The sequence below is a fragment of the Hippocampus guttulatus genome, chromosome 3, assembly GCF_054856545.1.
Source record: "Hippocampus guttulatus isolate MCC_2025c chromosome 3, RoL_Hgut_1.0, whole genome shotgun sequence".
Lineage (NCBI taxonomy): Eukaryota > Metazoa > Chordata > Actinopteri > Syngnathiformes > Syngnathidae > Hippocampus > Hippocampus guttulatus.
In genome coordinates this window covers 14,978,068-14,999,393 of record NC_141263.1, presented here as the reverse complement: position 1 = coordinate 14,999,393, position 21,326 = coordinate 14,978,068, and the positions used below count along the sequence as shown (strand labels likewise).

The window sequence follows — 21,326 nt, the reverse complement described above, 5'->3', positions numbered from 1 at the left end:
AATTTCCCCATTGTGGGACAAATAAAGGATATCTTAATCTTAATCTTTTTTTGCAAATGTATTTAATTATAGTCATTACATTAATTATTTATATTCATAGTTTATAGTTTTAAGTTGAGTTTTCAAAGACTCAAGGAATGTTCTTTTCCTCCACATTCAAGGATACGAAGAGACAATGGTTTGTTGTTGTTGGTTTTTTTTGGGGTTTTTTGGGCGTCCCTTTTCCACATGACATCGTATGAAATACAATCCCCAGACTAGTGAAAATAACATAAATTAAACCAAATCCAAGAGCATTTAGGGTAACTCAATGTGTGAAAAGATGAAAGGCGTAATGTAGCAGACTGAAAATGTCAGAGGCTTAAATTTCACATATTTGCAAGGTCATTTTGTTCTTGTAAAATAGTGTTCAATGTGCAGGGATGAATGGACGTGAGTCTATGATGATAGTTTTGAGTAGTTGAGTTTTTGCAGGTGAATAAATACTACATTTTGAAATCAATGAATCATTTAATCGTGATTCCAATCTCAATCAAAATAACCGTGATTATTATTTTTTCCATTATCGTCCAGCCCTAATTTGTAGTTGGCTAACAAGTTGATGTAATCTGAGTTTACCTGAGAGTATTTGCACATAGCTGACATGGGTCCTTCTCAGGCTGATCAAGTGGTATTGGTGTCGTAGAGTTGAAGCATTTTTTTTTTTTGAGTACGAGTGTAAGTACAGTTGTATAGTAACGGCACTGTTTCTGGGATTAGTGTTGGCTGAGAGTCAAAGACACATACTGGAGTATTTGTGTGTTGATGTATTTCAAGGCCATGGCCAAATATGTGATGTCAGGTCCTCTGACTCTAGTTGTACCATGCGGTTAGTTCAGTTTGAGCGTTGTCTCCATGCTCCTTGATCGTCATTTTTATTTATGTTTGACTGTCCAGTTCAATAAATGCAAATGTCGCTGTATTCCCCCCACTCTGCTCAAGCGTCGTTATATTTCCCCGTGTCCTCTTACACCCTCGCGGTCGACTTGGCACTAGTCCTCGGACTATCGGGCGACCGCCTTAACCCTGGAGAACCCATGGGGTCAAATTTGGCCCCTATAAATTCTGCTACTCAAATGCTACCCTTAAATCCCAAAGGGTCAAATTTGGCCCTAATCCTAAATTAGGAACATATCGCAGTCATTTAATGTATAATTCATCATTTTCCAAAGAAGAAAAGGGTTCTTGGGTTCTCCAGGGTTTTAAAATTCCATCCATCCATCCATTTTCCGAACCGCTTGATCCTCACTAGGGTCGCGGGGGGTGCTGGAGCCTATCCCAGCCGTCTTCGGGCAGTAGGCGGGGGACACCCTAAATCGGTTGCCAGCCAATCGCAGGGCACACAGAGACAAACAACCATCCACGCTCACAATCACACCTAGGGACAATTTAGAGCGTTCAATCAGCCTGCCACGCATGTTCTTGGAATGTGGGAGGAAACCGGAGTACCCGGAGAAAACCCACGCAGGCCCGGGGAGAACATGCAAACTCCACACAGTGAGGCCGGAGCTGGAATTGAACCCGGTACCCCTGCACTGTGAAGTCGACGTGCTAACCACTGGACTACCGGGCCGGTTTTAAAATTAAATACTATATATACACTTCCTTGATTGAATCTCATGACATTTGCCGGTGTACCTAATTTTGTGAACTATTCCATGAAATAAGGTATCCATAATAATGGAAACAGTCTGATGCAGTGCACTTCTAAACCACAGCAAACTGCCACTATAATTAAAAAGTTGTTGAATTAATACAACAGATTCTCACTCATCTTTTAAGAACAGACGTTTGGATACGGTTCATTGGATGTTATTGTGCAAGTGTAACTAACAAAGGTGTCATTCATGTGTCTTTGCGTGCTTCTACAATTACATGCATGCAGGCACTGACATACTTGGCACTATTAAAAGGAGTGTAGATCATAATTTTGTAAACAGTCAGCAATAAATAAAGTCTTCAAGGCCTCCAAGAGATTTGACATAAATAATGACATTTCTCACAGTCTGTTACACTGCGATGATCTCATATCGACAAAATCACTCCCGCATCACCACTGAGCAACCTCTTGTTTCATAAGTTCACCCAGAGTACATGTAGTTATGTCTGCATACATGATAAAGAATGTGACAGAACATAAATCCTCAGGCACACACCATACATATACAATCCACATTCACTTGTATGTCCTGCTTTGTTCTGTTGTGATATATTTACCATGGTGGTTAGCAGAGCCCGTATGCATGAGGGCGCCGAGCTGAGATAAACAGCGAACTCCCAAACCTGTTCCATGACATTCCACCTAAATGACATAAAGTCTTGCTTCCGATCAAACCTCACTCAGCCTCCTATCTAACAAAGCTGTCAACTTGCCTGAAACCACTCATCTGGTCTACCCATGTGATGTTTGCACTTGCGCTGCTGTTGTCAGCCAACACTTGTAAACTTATTTCCACCTGCCACTCCGACTTTATGTACAGTGTTCCATCGCATGGTTACGATGACAGTTTCGGTTGTTCTTTTAAAAAAAAAGAAAAAACATGGTTCAGGAGTGTGAACTGTGAGCCCAAAACAGAACTTGTGCAAAACCAGTTAAAAATTAAATGTGCTTGAAATCAAACCTGCAGTGTGCTACGTTAGCAGGTGATTGTTGGAGAATGTCCTGATTGTTACATGGACACCAAACACTGAGCACTCAAGAGCCAAATAGCTTTAAAATAATTTTTTCACTTGGAACAGCTTCACTATATTCACACAAAGATACTCAGTTGAAAAAGTGGGACAAATGACCAATTATACATAGAAAATGACCTCTGAATGATGGAAACATTGGCTGTCAAGTACGGTTGTTGCTTTCGAGGATCATGGCAGCCACCAAGTGATCACTATTTGCTTTGTAAAATATGAAAGCAATACCTCCATCTGAACTGCGTGCCTTACAAATCCTACTAACTCACACACACACACACGCACACACACACAGTTCTGCATGCAACCTGTGTGGAAAAAAAATATTGTACAATTAAACCTCCGGTTTTAGTTTCTAAAGTAGTTCTAGTGGATTATTTTACGACTAGTATATTTATTGTTGCAGTATGTATGGCGGGAAATTATCGAACTTCGCTTCTTCCTGCCAAAAAAATTCTTCACTCCACACAATGCATCTTTGTTCATTTGTCGATGCCAGGGACATATAGTTGACCTGGTTGAAATTATTTATATATAGTCGATTGGTTGATAGAAAGGGACTAATAGAAAGATCTCGTCTCTGGTTGACTCTTGTTGCATTTCGATTGACTTCTTTTTATGTCATGTTATCATCAGCAGAGAGAGGGGGGGAACAAACCCCTTTTAATTAACAAAGGAGTAGAACGTATAGATCTGTTTTAAAATAAAGGTATAAAAGGAGAACGTCATCGGGAAAAAAAATTCTCAAGTAAAGAGCAAATACGAGAAACAATACTTAAGTATTATTTACAGTAATGCGTAAGTTTCACAAACACTTCATGCTATGACACAGCAGGAAACTTGAGCTCAGTGTACTAACACATTCATCCCACATATGATATCAACAAAACATTTCAAGGAGTTTCAAATTTCATTTCTCACATTTCCACCGTGTGAGCCTCATCTGTGCTGAAGCCACTTGTCTGTCTTGTCACCTCCAGAGCAGCACAGCCGTCGTCCAAGAGAAGGCTGAAGTGGAGGCAGCAAAGGGCGCGCTGGAGAGCCAAGCGGGACGTCTGAGCCAAGAGGTGGAACGCCTGCGCAAGCGGGCGCAAGAGCTGGAAAACGAAGTGGCCAAACTCAACCGCATCATCGATGACGCCAAGCTGCAGGAAAGCAGGCTGGGAGACCGAGTTGCACGCATGGAGGTGACGTGGAAACATTGGCCCGTGTTGACTGAGAGTTGCAGAGCTTCATAAAATATTTGAATTTGATTTCCACAGAAAGAGAAAAAGCATCTGGTGGAGTCTTTGAATGAAATTAAGGAAGAAGAGGAGGAGATGTCTCGCGCTAACAGAGCTTTGACATTACGGCTTGAAGATGTGCAGGTGAGCAACTCTCACCTTTCTTTGCTTAAAGGCATGTCTGACCTTCTGTTTATTTGAAATATTTATATGCTTTGCTAGAGGAACTTTTCTAAGTTGAACAGTGAGCACAAGGTGTTGGAGGAGAGTCTTCAAGAGGAGAAGGTTCAGAAGGAGCAGTTCAAGAATATGAAGAACGACATTGAGGATGAGAGGCGTCTGCTGGACCGAACGGTGGAGAAGCTACAGAAAGAGGCATGTGGTTGTGTTCCAGCATTTTCATTAGTTTTAGTAAGCTGTAAGACTCTGTAAAGTGAGTTGAGAGATTTTTTTTCTCAATATCCATGTTTGAAGGTAGTTGTTGAAAATGTACATCGTACCGTATTTTCCGCTCTAAAAGGTGCACCTAAAAGCCTTCCATTTTCTTCAAAGCTCACAGCGCGCCTTAAAATCCGATGCACATTGCTATTACGGTCATATTTCGACCCCAAATTGGCTCCTTGCTTGAGACATGCTGACAACGCAGAGTTCAAACTTAAGGCGATTGGTTACACAGTTGAACACGGAAATGGAGCAGCGGCAAGAGAGTTCAGTGTTAACGAGTCAATGTTATAACCTGCTGTTGGTTAAGTGAACTGTGTCGCTGCTTTACTGACATCTGATCGTTCTGTTGGCGTTTCTTTGAGCGTAGCTCCATCTAGTAGAGGCATTGAAGATTGCGTCTTGTAATGCGGTGCGCCCAATGTATGGGAAAAAAAAAAGACAAAATAGGCCATTCATTGAAGGTGCGCCTCATAATCCAGTGCAGCTTTTAGTGTGGAAAATACGGTCATGCTCAGCTTTATAGCAATAGAGTGTTAAACATGCTTTTCACCATTTCAGTTTTCCAGATTTTTGGTCAGGGGGAGTGGCTAAAACGGTTTATAATTTTAATTTTCAAAATGTAGTTATGCCTAGACCAAATAAAAGTCTCAAACAAAGTAGGATCCATTTTTCAGCTCACAGCAGTGATATTTGATTGACAGTTGAGCAGCGGCATGCTTTGAGCGCATTTAACGGAACAGTCCCACAGCTTTTAAAAACAAGCACTGCAGGTTTTCACAATGACCATTTTCATTCTTGACTATCTTGAAGTTTGTCCTTTGACATACGTGCTTGCATCACGGTCTTCTTCGTGTTGCTTTCAAATGTTGCCGTTCCACACATGTGCTTGAAATTCTTGAAATTGCTTGAAATTTTTGCCTCTTTCACAACAAATGACACTTTCAGTGAATTGTGTGCTTGTTTTACAGAGAATTGTAATAACTCTGGGAAATGGAATTGTTCCACCTGAAATGTACACTGACTTTTCACATTGATGGTCATGTTCCTGAAAACGCATTTTTGTTATTTCAGATCAGTGAGCCATCATGACGCAATTCGTTGAAAATTTGAAAAAGTGTTTGAGTTTGTATTATGAGGGTATGTAAGGGTGTTGAGTGGTTGACAGAGGGCAGCTGCTGCCACAGTATAACGGGAACGTAATTTGTAACTTCTTCGTGTACGCTATTTCTGTTTGTGTGCTTTTATCCTTTGTTCCTTTCACTAATTAGGTGCGGTTGGAACTCATTGTTCCCTACTCATTTGTCTGCTCAGTCACATACGACGCCCCAGAACATCCCATTCTAAAATGTGTAGGGAGATGACATCTGTCTGAGCGGTAGTCGTTTTGAATGTGTAATACAGGGTAGAAAAAGTAGGTATACGCATTTTAAATGAATTTGTGGAGGAAAGGATGGGGGAAGGGAAGGAAGGAATGTAGGAAGGGAAGGAGAGAAGGAAGGAAGGGGTCGCTACTAACTTTACATCCTACTTGGAAACCCAATACCTGGGTTTAAACTGTATTTTCAACTCTAACTCCTGCTTGAAATTTTATTTTAAAATCTGTACTGCAGTCACCACAAAAGGTCATAACATTAGGCTTTGGTGTGATGAACCGTAAACGCAAAGAACCTTCACAGGTGCACTTAACTTGACCTCTTCTCTGCCCCCGGTGCCCTTAGATGAACGACATTGTGGATGCATCCCAGTTGTCCACACGGGAGCTGCAGGAACAGATTAACATTTACAAGGAAAAGAACCGCCAGGAGTTGACGGAGCTGCAGAAGCTCCTTAAGGAGCGGGGCCAGGAGCTTGACAAGTACCTGCTGGCTGCGCAAACGCTGCAAGAGGAGGTAAGCTGTGGTTTATTGTTAAATCGTGGCCATTGTTAACCGGGCCAACTGTGCTCCCATGCTGAACAGCATATGAGCCATTGTTGTAACTCATCTATGCATGCCATTAGCATCATTTTGTGCTTCATGGGTGACTGCTGTACCATAACTTAACTCATTCAGTACCAGCCAATTCTGGACCAAGTCTGAAAAGACGTTTAAAAACGTCTTTGGGAGTGAAGGAGTTATCAACCCTATCACAATGCACTGTTTGCACGTGACAAATTCACCCTTGTCACACACATGGGAATGTTCAGAATGCCATTGTTCGGTGCAGCAATATGTGAATGGTAATAATTAGTGTTAACATGAGCACTAGCCTTCTATTCTGTTATGTATTAATCAAATATTTACATAACAAGGGAAACATTTTGAGCATATATTTACAGTGACCACGCTGTTCCAACATTGTAATTATGTTGCTCAGCTCAGTGCCGCAGACATCGAAGTGATGTTTGTTACCAGTTTGACCGGTAAAACAGGAATGGCTCTGATAGCACTGTTATTTATCATCGTGAAAACTTTGGGTGGGCAACAATGAAGACTTGTTCCCCTTCAGTTTTTCTTCAGTTGCTAACCACTTTGGAATGGACATTACCACCACATACACACTGTAAAGGGAGTAGAATACAATTGACCACGACCTGAGACTTTGGAAAGACGATTGAGCATTTACTCAATGTCCTTGATATTTAGTGGAATGTTCATATACTAGTACAAGCTTTGTCCTCACTAGTAAGACAATTCAGTGCACTCACTACAAGTACAACTGCGCTGAATTGTCTTACTAACATTGGGGGAGGAGTTGAGACTTCCCAGCATGCCTAACAACATTTTGTAAATGGTGTCAGGAATTACATGTCTGTTTTTTTTTACTTAGATAAAAGAACTACTATTACTCTGAGGAAACTACAACAGTTTTTGCACTGTTTGTTAAGGGTTCTGCAATATTTGGTTTGTCCCATGAGTTAAGTTAGTATTCTGTTTCATGAACCTCCACCCGCCACTTTTATCCTTGTGTGTTAATGTTGACAGTTGTTTTGAATGTACAGAATTATTGTTAACTTAGTTAATTAAAAAAATAATTGTTGACAGAAAGCAACGTTCTGTTACATATTCACTGACTGAGTGACGCTGTGTCACTAAGGGGGCCCAAATTCCCCTTACAAACACAAATGGCTTTCAGGTCCCCAAGCATTGTTGTTCTGTGCGGCCATACATACCAGAAACCACCGCTGAGGACATACAAATTAAGTTGGACAGCAAGGATATTGAATCAGTCCTTAAATAATGTTGGTTTTCCATATGAGACTGATCAAATTGACAACTGATGAAGAGCATTTTTCATTAACAGCAGAGAAAGTTTATGAAGTCTGCACAGAGAGAAATCCGATGATAGTTTGAAAATCATCTTGTCTCCCCCATATGGGAGGCCTTGTTGAGGATCGAGATGAGCGTGTTAGTCAGAACCTCACTGATATGGATGCTCCTCGTGGGCGAGGTCAGCATCCAGGTCTTTCCTTTTTCTCTTCCTACATACCCGCTGATGTGTCGTTCTCCAGCTGCTGCACAGGAAGTAGGGGGAGAATGTCCGCGGTTGTGATATCATTGTTGTGAAAGCTGTGCTGTCTGGATTCACATCCTCCTTCCTTCAGCTCTCCTGAGTTTGCTTTTCCAGCTGCTCTACGATGCCCCAACAGTCTCCACCCATGTGAACTTGGCAAATATTAGTTGCAAATTACAAGCAGACTTTTTTCTTCTCACAATAGTATGACTTTATTCTCAATTTTGCTATGCTGTGATGTACAGTATAAACCAGTTATCGGTCTGCATTCATGCATTTATTTTGCATTTCATCTTGACAACATCTCAACATTTCCACTCGGATTCAGAGGACTACAATCTTAAGTAGCTTTTTTTTTTTCTTTTGTCTTTGCCTGTAGCTGATACACCGGGAGGAGGACCTGCGTCAGTGTGAGCAGGAGCGAGACAAGGCTGTGCTCAGCGAGAAGATGTTGGAGAAAAAGGTTAACGAACTGGAGGCGGTGGTGCAGACCTCCCACTGTAAAGATGATAGAGCTCGACAGTTCAAACTCATGGAGGTACGGTACGCCAGATGAATTGATCACAAATTTATACAAGCAAGAAAAGTATCTCGCAAAAGTGAGTGCGCATCTCACATTTTTTGAAAATATTAAGTATTTTCTTTGGATGACACTAAAGAAAAAACACTTCTCTACATTAGTAGACATTGTACATTTTACATTTACTGTCTGCTTAAACTGACTAAATAACACAGCATTTGACTAAACCACTGGAAAGAAAAGTGAATACAGCCCTATGTGAAAATGTCAAAATGTTGCCTAAACGATTTTTATAATAGTGAGAATTTACCGCCCCCTCAAAACAACTCAATGCACGGCCAATGCCGTCTGCTGTTGGCAACAAAAGTGAGTACACCCCTCAGTGAAAATGTTTTGTGTGGCCTATTTGAAAAATTGGGCTCACCCAATGCTGGAAAAAAACGGTGCCCACACAAAATATTGACCCTTTGGGGCACAATTTGGACATTTTCATTTCGGTGTGTACCATGTGTGTTGCCAGCAGTTTAGACGGTATTGGCTGTGTAGTTATTTTGAGGGAACAGTAAATATGCTGAAGGCTGACCACATTGTAGCAAAGTTACATTTGTTCATTATCTTATGAAAAGATATACAAAAGATTTACAACGGGGTCTCTTCACTTTTGTGAGCTGCTGTACATTGTTTAATATTGTTAAATGGATGTGATGTTCCTCAGGACAGAATCGCTCAGCTGGAGTTGGACTTGGACGAGGAGCGTCAGAATGGAGACCAGCTGATGGACAGGCTAGACCGAGGAAGAGAGCAGGTACACACATGGCCACATTGAACATATTCATTATCAGCACTCACCTGGGTCAGTGGCCTGCTGTCCATGCTCGTGTAAGGTCACACAGATGCGCCTCTGTTCCATCTAAACCTGTAAATGACATCCAGATGTCATCCCCCACTAACATCCTGCAACCATTAATATGTCAATGACAGAAACATGTCATCCACTCACAAGTTGAATGTGTTGAGTGGCATTTTTGTGTACATGCACATACACGCTGACACAGACAGGCTAACTTCAGGTTGTTGCATTGTGAGATGGTCTAGTGTCATGTGTGAGATTGGCAGATTGCCAGTCGCAAAGGAGCATGAAAGTCAAAATATGCAGGCAGGGTTCAGGTTGCCGAGTTCATTTGCAAGTTATGACTGTTCCTTTTGATCCTGGGAACAGTTCTGATTCTCATATATCAATGCTAACTACTTCGTAATAAATAATAATTAATAGGCCGGCTTTTTGTTTTGCTTAGCAAAGATTTGAGCTTTAAGCGCTGTATGGCGGCAGTGAACTGGACTCAACTCACAACAAGCAGCAGTTTGGTAGTGAATTCTAGCTAGTGATTCACAAGTTTTTAACTCAAGTTTGCGTGAATTTTTGGAGAGATCTTGTGTAATCTCGGGGAGACTTCAAATCTCCTTAAACTTGAGGGGAAAAAAATCTTGGCACAGACAAAGAAGTGGCTTTGGTTCAATTGGGTTGTCACGGCAACACTTGAGCTTTCAGTCCAAGAGGTTGAGTGCTCACAGTGTTTGATTGCTTGACTGCGCCTGCATGACCACAAACACTATAGCCAGCCGTTTGAACAATTTTCAATACCTTTATCGGTTTAAGGTCCCTTTACCAGTTTACCAGTCATACAATTCAACGTACTGATAGGATAAGATTCTATTGAACAAATGGCACTGAAATATGAAGAGTGCACTCGGAATGAATGTAGTTACTATACTCAAGGCATAGTAGTAGAACAACTAAATGTTACAAGTCAGGCAAGACTGTGTACTAGTTGACAAGTTACTAGTACTAATCATAACATTCTAAATTAACTAGTCATACTAGTCAACAAGATGTCCACTTGTGTACTCACCAGTAAAGTGTAGTTGTCCAACTATTAGCCTGAGCCTCACCTCAATTTGAGCAATGCCTTACAAAACCAGAAATAGCAAGCTGCAACAATGCCATCTATTGGTGAAATTAGTGTAATAAAACATAGGAGTCTATTAGCAAGTGCTTAACCTATTTAATGTGTTCAGACACTTGTAATGTGAATTCTGATTTACAATAGTCATGCAAATGTGGTCAATATTTGTGTGTTACTTAATTAGTTTTGCTTATCGTATAAAACCGCAGATAAAGCGAGTGGTGAGGCAGACAGGATTCTGCCTCCACCCTGGTAGGCATCCTCCTCTTCTGTGGCTGTGGCAGCTACCCTGAAGGTGTACGAGAGCACCCTGGTTCACTAGTATGTGTACCTTACGCTAAATGTCAAGCATATGGAATACATGCTCAAATGCCTGTCCATACAAACTCACACTCTTCCACTCACAAGGGCGCAGTGGGTGTGTGGCGCTGTGTGGGGGCGTGTATGGCTATGGAGGCAGCAGGAGGAACACCTGCGTCTCCTCTGGCACCAGGTGCTCCTCTCCTGTCTAAATGAGAGTAATCTCCTTCTCCTCTCCCGCCGCCTCTCACAAAGCTGATTAGTTTCACCGCATGTTCCAGTCTGCTGATTCAGCTCCCTCAAGCGCTGCACTGGGTTGCGCCGCTTTATAGGGACCATCGCTCATCACAGCGGCTCACTGTCACCTACTAATTGGCATAAAATATCACCAATTCTTCGCTCCCGTCACAGGAAAAAAAAAGAAGCGTTGCGGCCAAATTGATCGGTTCTCATCCTCGCGTTGGTTTAAACTGGGCTCGCTGAATATGTAGCGTCATCCTCGTGGGCATCCTGTGTGGAGAAACCTGACTTTTAATTAAGGATGGGTTTGGTATTACAGGAAATGTGGTTGTCTTGAAATCATTAAATCACAAACGACAAAATTTGTGCTTAGTTGTCAATTCCGGTCCTTGACCTGATCATTTGAATTGTGTGTGTGTGGTGTGTGTGTGTGTGTGTGTGTGTGTGTGTGTGTGTGTGTGTGTGTGTGTGTGTGTGTGTGTGTGTGTGTGTGTGTGTGTGTGTGTGTGTGTGTGTGTGTGTGTGTGTGTTGCAGCAGGAAATGGAAAACATGGATAACAGACTCTGGAATGAATTACTAATTAAAACTATACGTATTATCTCAACTCACTTTTAACAACAAGCAACAGTTTGGCAAATAGTGAATATATCTTTAACAATGACGCTTCAACCTGTTTAATGACAATACCAGAAGACGTTTATACACAAACTAAACACGAAACAAAGAAATGACACGCTGTATTGAAAACTATATGTAATTTACAAAATATATAAGACAATACAAGATATAACAGTGTACCAAGGGGATGCACATTTCATATAGATATCAGAATTTAAAAGCAGTGTAAATATGTGCAGGAGCTATAATGATAAGACGAAAGAGTGAGGAGGGGAGGCCGGGGTCAGGTATGGATTCTTAAAAGGTTCTCACTGTTGATGGCGGGTCTGGGATTAAGGAAAAAAAAAACATGTATATAAGTGGATTACAGTGGGTTCACATACAATGACAACCTGACATACATTATGGAACTAGTTAAATAAAAAGAGCACTCAGTAAAAGCAACATTAACATTACAATTATTAAATATATGGACTAAAATATGCAACTATTCTCCAGCAAAGAGAATGGGTGAAGCCGACCCTTGAACTGTATGCAGTCGATCCCTCCTTATTTAAGCACCACTCTACATGTTCTCTTCATTCACAATTGCGTCACCCAGAGATGACATTGAAGGGCCCCACAGAAGTTACAATGCGGCTCAACCAGACAATCCAGCACAGCATTTCACCACAGGGCCTCTCCGCTTCAACGACAAGGCCTCTGTTGTTTTCGCACACTCCGGTGTTTACTGAGTGCAAAATTGGGTTTGTGCAGAAAGTCTGTCACGGTAATTGTGAAGCCGTGACCATGTCTGGGCTTGACAGGTGGACCAGATGAGGAATGAACTCATGCAGGAGAGGGCTGGCCGGCAGGATGCCGAGTGTGACAAGTTGGCTCTGGAGAGACAGGTACACACCCTCCTGTGTTAGAGGAAGGCTGCTCCAAACATACATTACACCACCACATCCTCCATAAGGTTTCTCTTCATTCTAAAATAACGGCACCAACTCCCACATCAGTTTCCTGTGTGAGAGCACAAGCATACGGGTCTCATGTTCCTCTGTGTGGCCTCCTCCGCAGAGCAAAGACCTAAAGAACAAACTGGCTGATCTGGAGGGCTCGCAGAAGTCCAGCAAAGTGGGTCAGGTTGCGCAGCTGGAGGATCGCATTCATGAGCTGGAGGAGCGCCTGGAGGGAGAGGAGAGGTGAGGTCAAAGTACGCAGCAGGAGTGGAGAGGAGCTGATTAAAGGGATGGAAGTAGAAATGTTGTTTCAAGGTTTGAAAGTCAGGACAAAGTTCGTGGAGTGAATGATGAACAGCATGTAAAAATGCCACAGAAGTTTAACTCAAGCCATGCGGCGAGTCTGCATCGCGCACTGCATTTTTCATAGTTGTGTGTCTGCAAATAAATGTAAGCCATGCCCATTAAATGTAAAACAAAGAAAGTAATTTGTGCTGCACTTGACCATAAGCAGCAGGAAATTTTATTTACCCGGTACTTTTATTTAACTTACAATGTCTATATTACTTTCACCAAAACTGCCCTTCAAAAGTTTTTTTTCTCTCTACTCATGTTTTATCCAGTCCCCCAAATGCATGTATCCACAATCAAAAACGTAATTGTTGGTTGCATTGTAATTTTACAGGTGGGATTTCTTGTGTTCCGATATGTAATTTTTTTTCTGTGTGTGTGTTGAGAAGTTTTCTTACTTTGCTCACAGTTTCAGCTGTCATAATTTCATTCATGACGGCCTGCGAGTGGATTTTTCCCGACACATGTCAAAGCGAGGAACGAGGAAATGACAATAAACACAAACATGTCTTACCCTATGTTGTGTTTGGTATAAAGATGTGTGCCCCAGATGGTGAGATGTATTTTCCAAAGCAAGGCTCGCTTCTGCGCCATTTCAAAATGACCTCACCTCAGACACACTCCGCAAAGACCAGAGTTGGTTGTCTTCTATCCGGGTCTTTTTTCTTTCCGCTTTTGTGACATCACAAAAGAGAGGTTGGGCTCGCGTCAGGATGTATCTCTGGTGCCAGTTGGGCGATTTAGGGAACTTAGTTTTACAAACGTCTGCGAGCGAATGAGCTAATAGATCAATTCAATTCTCTGGACACATGAAAATGTGGAAAGTGCTGTTTCCCCAGAAGCCAAAACTAGAAAAGGCAACCACACCGTCTGACCTCTCCATTCTTTCAATGTGAAGGCAGCATGTTTTTTTTCTTCTTCATGTTCTTCTTCATAGTTGCAATGTCTTATGTTATAGGCTCCATTTACATAATCTATGTGGCAAAACTGTAAAAAGAACATGCAGTTGGATCTTAAAATGTCACTCATATCCTTCAGGGAACGAGCCAACCTGCAACTGTCCAACCGCAGGCTGGAGAGGAAAGTTAAAGAGGTGATGATGCAAGTGGAGGAAGAACACCACACCATGCAGGACCAAAAGGACCAAGTATGTGAAACCCGCTTGTCCTCTCGAGTCCAAAACACCCAATGCTGTTTTGACCTGGGTCCATGTTCGCCCGCAGTTGAATCTGCGCCTGAAGGCCCTGAAGAGGCAGATGGACGAGGCTGAGGAGGAGATTGACAGACTGGAACACAGCAAAAAGAAGCTGCAGAGAGACTTGGACGAGCAACAAGAAACAAACGAGCAGCTGCAGAGTCAGCTCAAGTCTCTGCGCAGTGAGATGAGGTAAAGAAGAACAGCGACAAAACAACGCAGTCAGCAAATACGGCTGGAACGTTTTACCTTTTATTTGCTTTGCCCGCTACACTGCTAGTGCTGCTGATACTCGTAAATAAGCATTTAGATTAGTCCAATGTAACACTCACAATACAGTTGCTTATATCAGTGTAAATGTGCTTCCCCCTTAAGATAACTCAACACACAGCTTTAATATCTAAAGCAACCAAAGTAAGTAAAAGAGTTAAAATGTCCAAATTTGGGCCCAAAGTGATAAATGATTTTCCATATTTGCATATTCATACATTCACAATTTCACATACAGTGGTGCCTTGACATGTTTCAGTTAGTTACCATGCTTGCAACTCAAAACTCTTGTCACTACTTAAATCATCTCTGTTGACATAAATGGAAACAGCATTAATCCGTTCCAGCCACCCAAAAAAAAACCCCAACAAAAAAACAAATGTTTTCTCATTAAAAATTTTTAGTTTAACATATTGTATTTTATAAAAACACAGTAAAACATAATTCAACAGAATGTAAAGAATGAAGACGTGCTTTATGATTAATTCATTGCGGCTCTTTCTAGTGTTCGTAACTTGGCCGCCCGAGGACAGTGTAACATAGCCTTGCAGACACAAACTAAGAAGTCTTTCAACTATTGAACATTACTCAGTGAACTGCTGAAACAGTCATTTTTTTACAGAGGATAAATAATATATGTCATTGAGAATTCTGCATTTTTGTGCTCATTCCATATAAAAGGGTGCCCTAGCCCTGTGTAAAATTTGGTCAAGGACGTTTGTTTAAGTGATTCATGTCAACCAAGGGAAAAGCTTTCTATGTTGATGAGGAGCTAAGTTTAGTCGGGGTTGTTTTTCCAAAATAAAATATTCTGTAAAATTTTTGTCTTATAAACGAGTTACCTGTATATAAAATCCAAATTATTTTGTGATTGTACTTCAGCATGTACAGTATTTACGGGTTACGATACTAGCATAGGCAATCATGATTATTTTTCGGTGCGGCTGTCAATTACCGGTAGTCTCTCCAGCATGACCTGGGTTGTCCCCGGAGCCTCCTCCTGGTGGGACCTCCACAGAACACCTTTTGAGTGGGCCGCCCCGAAGCATCATATTAAGATCCCCAAGCCACCTCATTTGGCTCTTCTCTTTGTGAAGGAGCAATGGGTATTAAATAGTTGGTTAATTATAATTGAATAATTGAATTCATTATAAGCAATACAAAAAATCTTTAAATTGAAAATCTTAAATAACATTTTTAAATGACATTTTATTACATAAAACTGATTAAAACATCACCTGCAAATAATACGGCCCATCTTTCTGTTTTAAAATTGAAATGTGGCCCCCAAGCAAAACAGTTTGCCCACCCGTAACGCACACCGAATGGGTTTTTCCATCGCAGACGTAAGAGCGCTTCGGCACCACTACTCAACAAATTGGACGACGCCGATGACGACGACGACGACATCAGCACGGACGGGGAGACGTACTTCAGCTCCACTTCCAGCTACAAGCGCTCGTCCAGTCAGGACAACCTCCTGTCCACTTTCAGCTTGTAGGCGAACCAAAAACGAACAATGCTTGGACCAAATCACTGCGTTGAAATGACTCCCATCCGGCAGCAGGATATCATTGAATTGCTTCAGTATTATTTGAGCAGCTCTGGGGTCATTGGAAGAAAATAAATGTGTAAATATGTTAGTTGCTTTGTATTTTCCACATTCAAGTGTGGCCAGAATGTCAATAGCCAACTTGAATGCACTGCACACATACCCTCTATTTTTATAACCTATCTCACAATCTGTGTTTTTCTTTTTTTTAATACACCGGTCATTTTAAATGGAATGTATTTTTAGTGAGCAAGGATGTTTTTTTTGTTTGTTTGTTTTTGTATTTATTCATGTCGATATGAACAAAACAAAAATCCTGGCTTTGATTGGGTTTTTAGGGAACAATGAATGAGGGACTTTGTACACAAGACATTTTTTTAATTTTCTTTTTATACCAGTCTCAATACATCTACTCAAGTCTTTATTTACTCCTATTAGACAATTTCTGAAATATGTACTTTTAACTGCCTTTTAATAAGTTGAATGAACAAATCAATAACTGCTCATTACGTTTTTTTTTTCAATCCCCTTGGCTTGTTTGTTGACCAGCTGTAACGTCCCCCGAATTTTCCTGATGGAATGTGATAAACTGACAATCAAAAGTGTTGCATCTCTGTAATTATTTGCACTCCCTCTAATTAAGCAATAGGATGCAAAATGGATTGAAAGCTAATTCCTGCCACTACCTCTCGCTACTGTTACGGTGTGACTTCAATAAACTTGCTTCCGTCTTATCTCCTGTCTTCTTCTCTTAGTGTCCCAACCTTTGATACAAGACAAAACATGATCCAGAAATATTCTCACACACGACTCAAATACTTCTGTAGAAAGTACACAATACAGTACAATTTTTTTTCATGCACGACGGAAACATGCACAACTGGAAAGTTTTCACACAATTGTTTTTGTTCAGCACTACTGAGACATTTTTGCACACCAGTGAAACTACTCAAAACACGACGTAAATGCTCTCATTCTTGAATGAAACATTCATATTACTGAAACTACTCAAAACACGACGAAAATGCTCTCATACTTGAATGAAACATACGACTGATGCCACTAAAATTGGGTCATGCTCCTGAAAATGTTCACATCCACAAGACTGAAACTGAAGTAATGATTTTTTTTTCACTCAGACCAGGGGTGGGGTGCCAATCGGCAATTTGGAGAAAATATGTTAATGTTTCAGAACGGCTGGTGTATTTCCTGGCCGGGCCTGCCCACCACGGCTGCTAGCAGCTGTTTGCACTGCTACAAAAACTGTCAAATAGCCACAATTGACACGTTTTCACACTACTGAGTTTTTATTAACTCTTGGGCAAAACTGAAAAGCTCTCACGAGCACTACTGAAATGCATTCACGTTATACTGAAATACGCCTTTCAGTAGCGTGTATGAGAACTCGTCAGTAGTGTTTGAGAAGTCATCCTTGTTGAACTGAACCTTGTCGTCCTCTTAAAAAGTGATCATTATGATCACTTTCTGCCCCAAAAGCTACAAAAAGACAATTGATTCTTCCAAGTAGATGTAAGTGAATAGATCTCTGGCCCCTTTTTCAAGTGACCTTTGTTGGTTGCCATTGAGTGAGATACAGACAAATTGACCTTTGGAGTGGCCCTTGGTCTTCTCTGTCAAGTGGTGTGGGTTAACATGCCTTGGCAAAAAAGCACCATAGCAAGGTGATCATTCTTGAGATTCCGACAAGTGCTTGAGCCACTTAAGCTGCGTTGACTCTGCCAACAAGTTAGTGTGGAAAGATGTTTATTTATCTCATTGATATCATGTGCTAGTATGCTCTCACGTGTGTTCTCCCTTGACTATTAAGACAATTCAGTGCACTAGCGGAATGTCTAGGACACGCTACTAGAAACTTATTACAAGTACCACTTGTATCCTACTAGTAGGCTATAGACTTTCGTTGGTATTCACGAGCCATTCTGCTAGTGTGCCCAAATGCACTGAATTGTCTGGCTAGTGACTGAAAAGAACATACAAGGATATCAAGGAAGTCAGACAAAACATCAAGGATATTGAGCATGTATTTGCTATCCTTGCAGTGAAATACAGGTCGTGCAGGTACTCTTAGAACTAGGCAGACATCATTCAGTACTAGCAGCGCTATGCTGCTCTCTTGTGGACAGGGGGCACATTGCCTCCTTGTGTGAATAGCAGTTTCATGTATCATAAAAGCGTTTTTAATAATAATCATCATCTTCATCATATGTAGGACTTATTTTATTATTATTGTTGAAGGAGAATGAATTGTTTTCATTCATAGCTAAATAAATAACTACTTGAATTTTTAGTTAAGAGTGATACAGATATTACTTCACCTTTATGGATACACCGAGTTTGAGCAAAACAAAAGATCAAGTGAAATGTTTGGTAATATATTATTTTGGAGATAACGCCTCCAAAATGTGTACATGAAAACATTCTCACACAGGCACTAATGCTCACAAAAATATATAAATGAAGAAAATAAAGTGTGCATGATCATTCAATTGTGCATGTTAGGTTCATTGTGGCTAACAGTAAATGTTATCAAAAATAAGGCAGATAATATCCTGCACATGACTTTAAAAAAACCCCCAACAACAACACCTAAATAAACATTTGCAAGCAAACTGTTTTTAAAAAAAAAGTACTTTGTTGTACTTCAAAGTGAAATTCAGCTGAACTGTGCTTAACCAGTGTACTGTATTGGATTAAAAAAAAATCAAGTGACTGTAACATTATGCCAATTTCATCAATTACTGTATGCTAATGATTCTTTGTATGGCTCCACAGGGACCTGTTCATTACGTACATAAACCATTTTTAGCCTGTGAAAAAGCAAAATGTGCATGAGACCTTGTGACCTCAGTCCTTGAGACGTGGACGTTCCAAAAGTTCCACAGTCGTGATCGTGAACGCATGAAGTGTGGAAGCAGGTTGATCCTGCTGCGCAGACTAATTCAACGCCCGATTCAACGCTTATGTCACTTGTTTAGTTTGAAGTTATAAGTTTGAAGTCAGAACGCAGTCAACTCAAGCCCTCTATGTATGATTGTTGATTTTATTTTATTTTTGTAAAGTAAACATCCATCACTGCCTCTATGTCTTCTCAAGATATGGAGCATGTGAATCCAAATGTGAAAGCTGCACAGTGAGCACCTCCCCCTGAAGCGCTGATGAAATCCAGACCGCACGTACTGCGTGCTTCTTTATCACATGATTTCCTTTTCATTTTGTAGTAGAGCAGTGCCATACATTCTGACTTGACAAAAACAAAACAAAACAATAATGCTTAACTTTACACACATACAAAAGTACAAAGAAAACAAGAAGCCCTTCAGAACTCTCTGATTTTGAACACCTTTCCTTCACACCCTGAAAGAATTACCGCAAGTGTATTTGTTATGGAGTTAAAAATGTACCTGATTGGCAGCTTGTATTACTTTTTGCTTTCTGAAACCGTATGAGGAAGGCGTGTCACTCTTTTAATTGCCTTACACCTATTATTTGTTTGTGTGGCAGGCACGTAGCAACTTCACCTTTTAAAAAAATAGAACACTACACGCCTCTTACTGGTATCGCGGAGGGTTAAGGTCATTATGAGCCGTCAATGTTGGGTCACAGAGAAAAACATTTAAATGAGTGTTTTTGATCAGAAAAATTGTACTTGGCAGTATTGCACTGTATAATAACAGCAATAGCAATGAAATACAAAATAAAATTTTAAACCGTTTGCATACCATTACTGACTGTGCAGATCCTTTAAGTGAAAGCAGAAAACCATCCAAGTGCTGGGTCATATCCCTGTAAACTATCGCTCAAAATTTTGCAGCCATATTATGTGCTCCTTGTGAGATGTTAACTTTGACTCCATCCATTCTTGTACATCTATGGGCCTCAAAATAGCTTCTCTCCACAAGTTGTCACACTGTTAAACATACAGTAACATTATCATGAAGATAAGATAACCTTTTTTTGTCTCACAATGGAGAAATTCACCAAAACACACAAAACAAAGTAGGAAGAGGATATAAATAAAATAAAAGAATGAAAAGAAACTTAAACAGGGATAGGAGCTGCTGTAAAGACAGCCATCTTAGATGATTATACCACATTGGTTACTTTTTTGTTTTCATTTTTCATGACTGCTGCATGAGTGTTCTATGAACCTGCCATGCATGAGTTTGGAATGTGCGAAGAAGCCGGAGTACCCAGAGAAAACCCACACAGGCACATGGAGAACATTCAAACTCCACACAGGGAGGGTGGAACTGGAATCGAACCCACAACCTCTGCACTTTGAGGCCGACGTGCTATGCAGTCGACTGTCGTGCTTAGTAGTATAGTTGAAGTCATATTTGAACTCTTTTGAAAAACATACCCCCCCCCCCCCCTCACACACAAATTCTAGTAAGCAGATTACAATTTTTCTTATTCCAAAGTAGTATTGCCAAAGTCATTTTCAACATACTATTCCAATGTGAAAAAAGTAAAAAAAGGTATATTTTCTTATTTTCAACCACTACTTCATATAACTCATGTGGGTCCCCTTTGGGGCACCCAAACTCCATGCAAATAGGAAAAGAAAAGCAAACAGAAGGAACAGAACATAAAGCATTAATGAAAATGTCTGCATATGTACGTGTTTACATTCTGAAGTATTATAGTACTGTATACTGCGTATGTACGTTCCCATGACAGGCGTCCACGTGACATTGACCGTCCACTTGTTGACCATTGCACAAGCTTGTTTGATGTGCGGTTACTCATTAACTAGGTTAACCGTGCCGGGATACCACTGTATTATTAGTTTTTATTGCTTTGGGGGTTTGAACTATTACTTCCTCCACTTTTTCATGCAAGGGAGTGTCGGAAGGCTTGGAATGTGAGCCGCTTGTGACCACAATTGTTTGCTTGACATTACACACACACACTCACAGGCACACGCAGACGCGCGCGCGCGCGCACGCAGGCACACACACTGGGGACATTAAAAAATAATGCCACTGTCATCAATGATTCATTCCCTGGAACAGCTGCTTCACTGTCATTTTGGACAGTCCTGGTTGTATTATATTCTACACGAACAGGAAAATGTGTTTACATTCATGTAGGGTTTAAAACCGCCGCACTTCTAAAATGCATTTTATATAAATTGTAAATTATTTTTTCCTGAAAGTGAACCTTGTTGCTTTCGCTCTCTGGTATCGTATTATCACGTTGACGCGAGACTAAGCAAAAGGTTACAGTTACAGAAAAAAAACATGTAATCGGATTACAGGTAGGCGGCCCGGTAGTCCAGTGGTTAGCACGTCGGCTTCACAGTGCAGAGGTACCGGGTTCAATTCCAGCTCCGGCCTCCCGGTGTGGAGTTTGCATGTTCTCCCCGGGCCTGCGTGGGTTTTCTCCGGGTGCTCCGGTTTCCTCCCACATTCCAAAAACATGCATGGCAGGCTGATTGGACGCTCTAAATTGTCCCTAGGTG

The 21,326-nt window shown here is 41.0% G+C and overlaps 1 protein-coding gene and 1 long non-coding RNA gene across 2 annotated transcripts in view; one reads left to right on the top strand and one right to left on the bottom strand.

The window, feature by feature from the left end:
- Nucleotides 1–16,575, top strand: part of cgnl1 (cingulin-like 1) — a 36,332-nt gene extending 19,757 nt beyond the window's left edge. The window contains exons 9-19 of the mRNA XM_086106982.1: nucleotides 3,708–3,914; nucleotides 3,990–4,094; nucleotides 4,173–4,325; nucleotides 6,113–6,283; nucleotides 8,266–8,424; nucleotides 9,122–9,211; nucleotides 12,336–12,419; nucleotides 12,592–12,716; nucleotides 13,863–13,971; nucleotides 14,048–14,211; nucleotides 15,634–16,575. Coding sequence (XP_085963108.1) covers nucleotides 3,708–3,914; nucleotides 3,990–4,094; nucleotides 4,173–4,325; nucleotides 6,113–6,283; nucleotides 8,266–8,424; nucleotides 9,122–9,211; nucleotides 12,336–12,419; nucleotides 12,592–12,716; nucleotides 13,863–13,971; nucleotides 14,048–14,211; nucleotides 15,634–15,790 — 1,524 coding nt within the window. The 3' untranslated portion in view covers nucleotides 15,791–16,575. The remainder of the gene's footprint in view (nucleotides 1–3,707; nucleotides 3,915–3,989; nucleotides 4,095–4,172; nucleotides 4,326–6,112; nucleotides 6,284–8,265; nucleotides 8,425–9,121; nucleotides 9,212–12,335; nucleotides 12,420–12,591; nucleotides 12,717–13,862; nucleotides 13,972–14,047; nucleotides 14,212–15,633) is intronic.
- LOC147207600 (uncharacterized) lies at nucleotides 8,418–10,348 on the bottom strand. Its single transcript, XR_015100445.1, has 3 exons — nucleotides 10,317–10,348; nucleotides 9,256–9,322; nucleotides 8,418–9,190 (listed from the first exon to the last, which is right to left on the bottom strand). It is a non-coding gene; the product is annotated as an uncharacterized LOC147207600 (long non-coding RNA).
- Nucleotides 16,576–21,326: the final 4,751 nt, after the last annotated feature.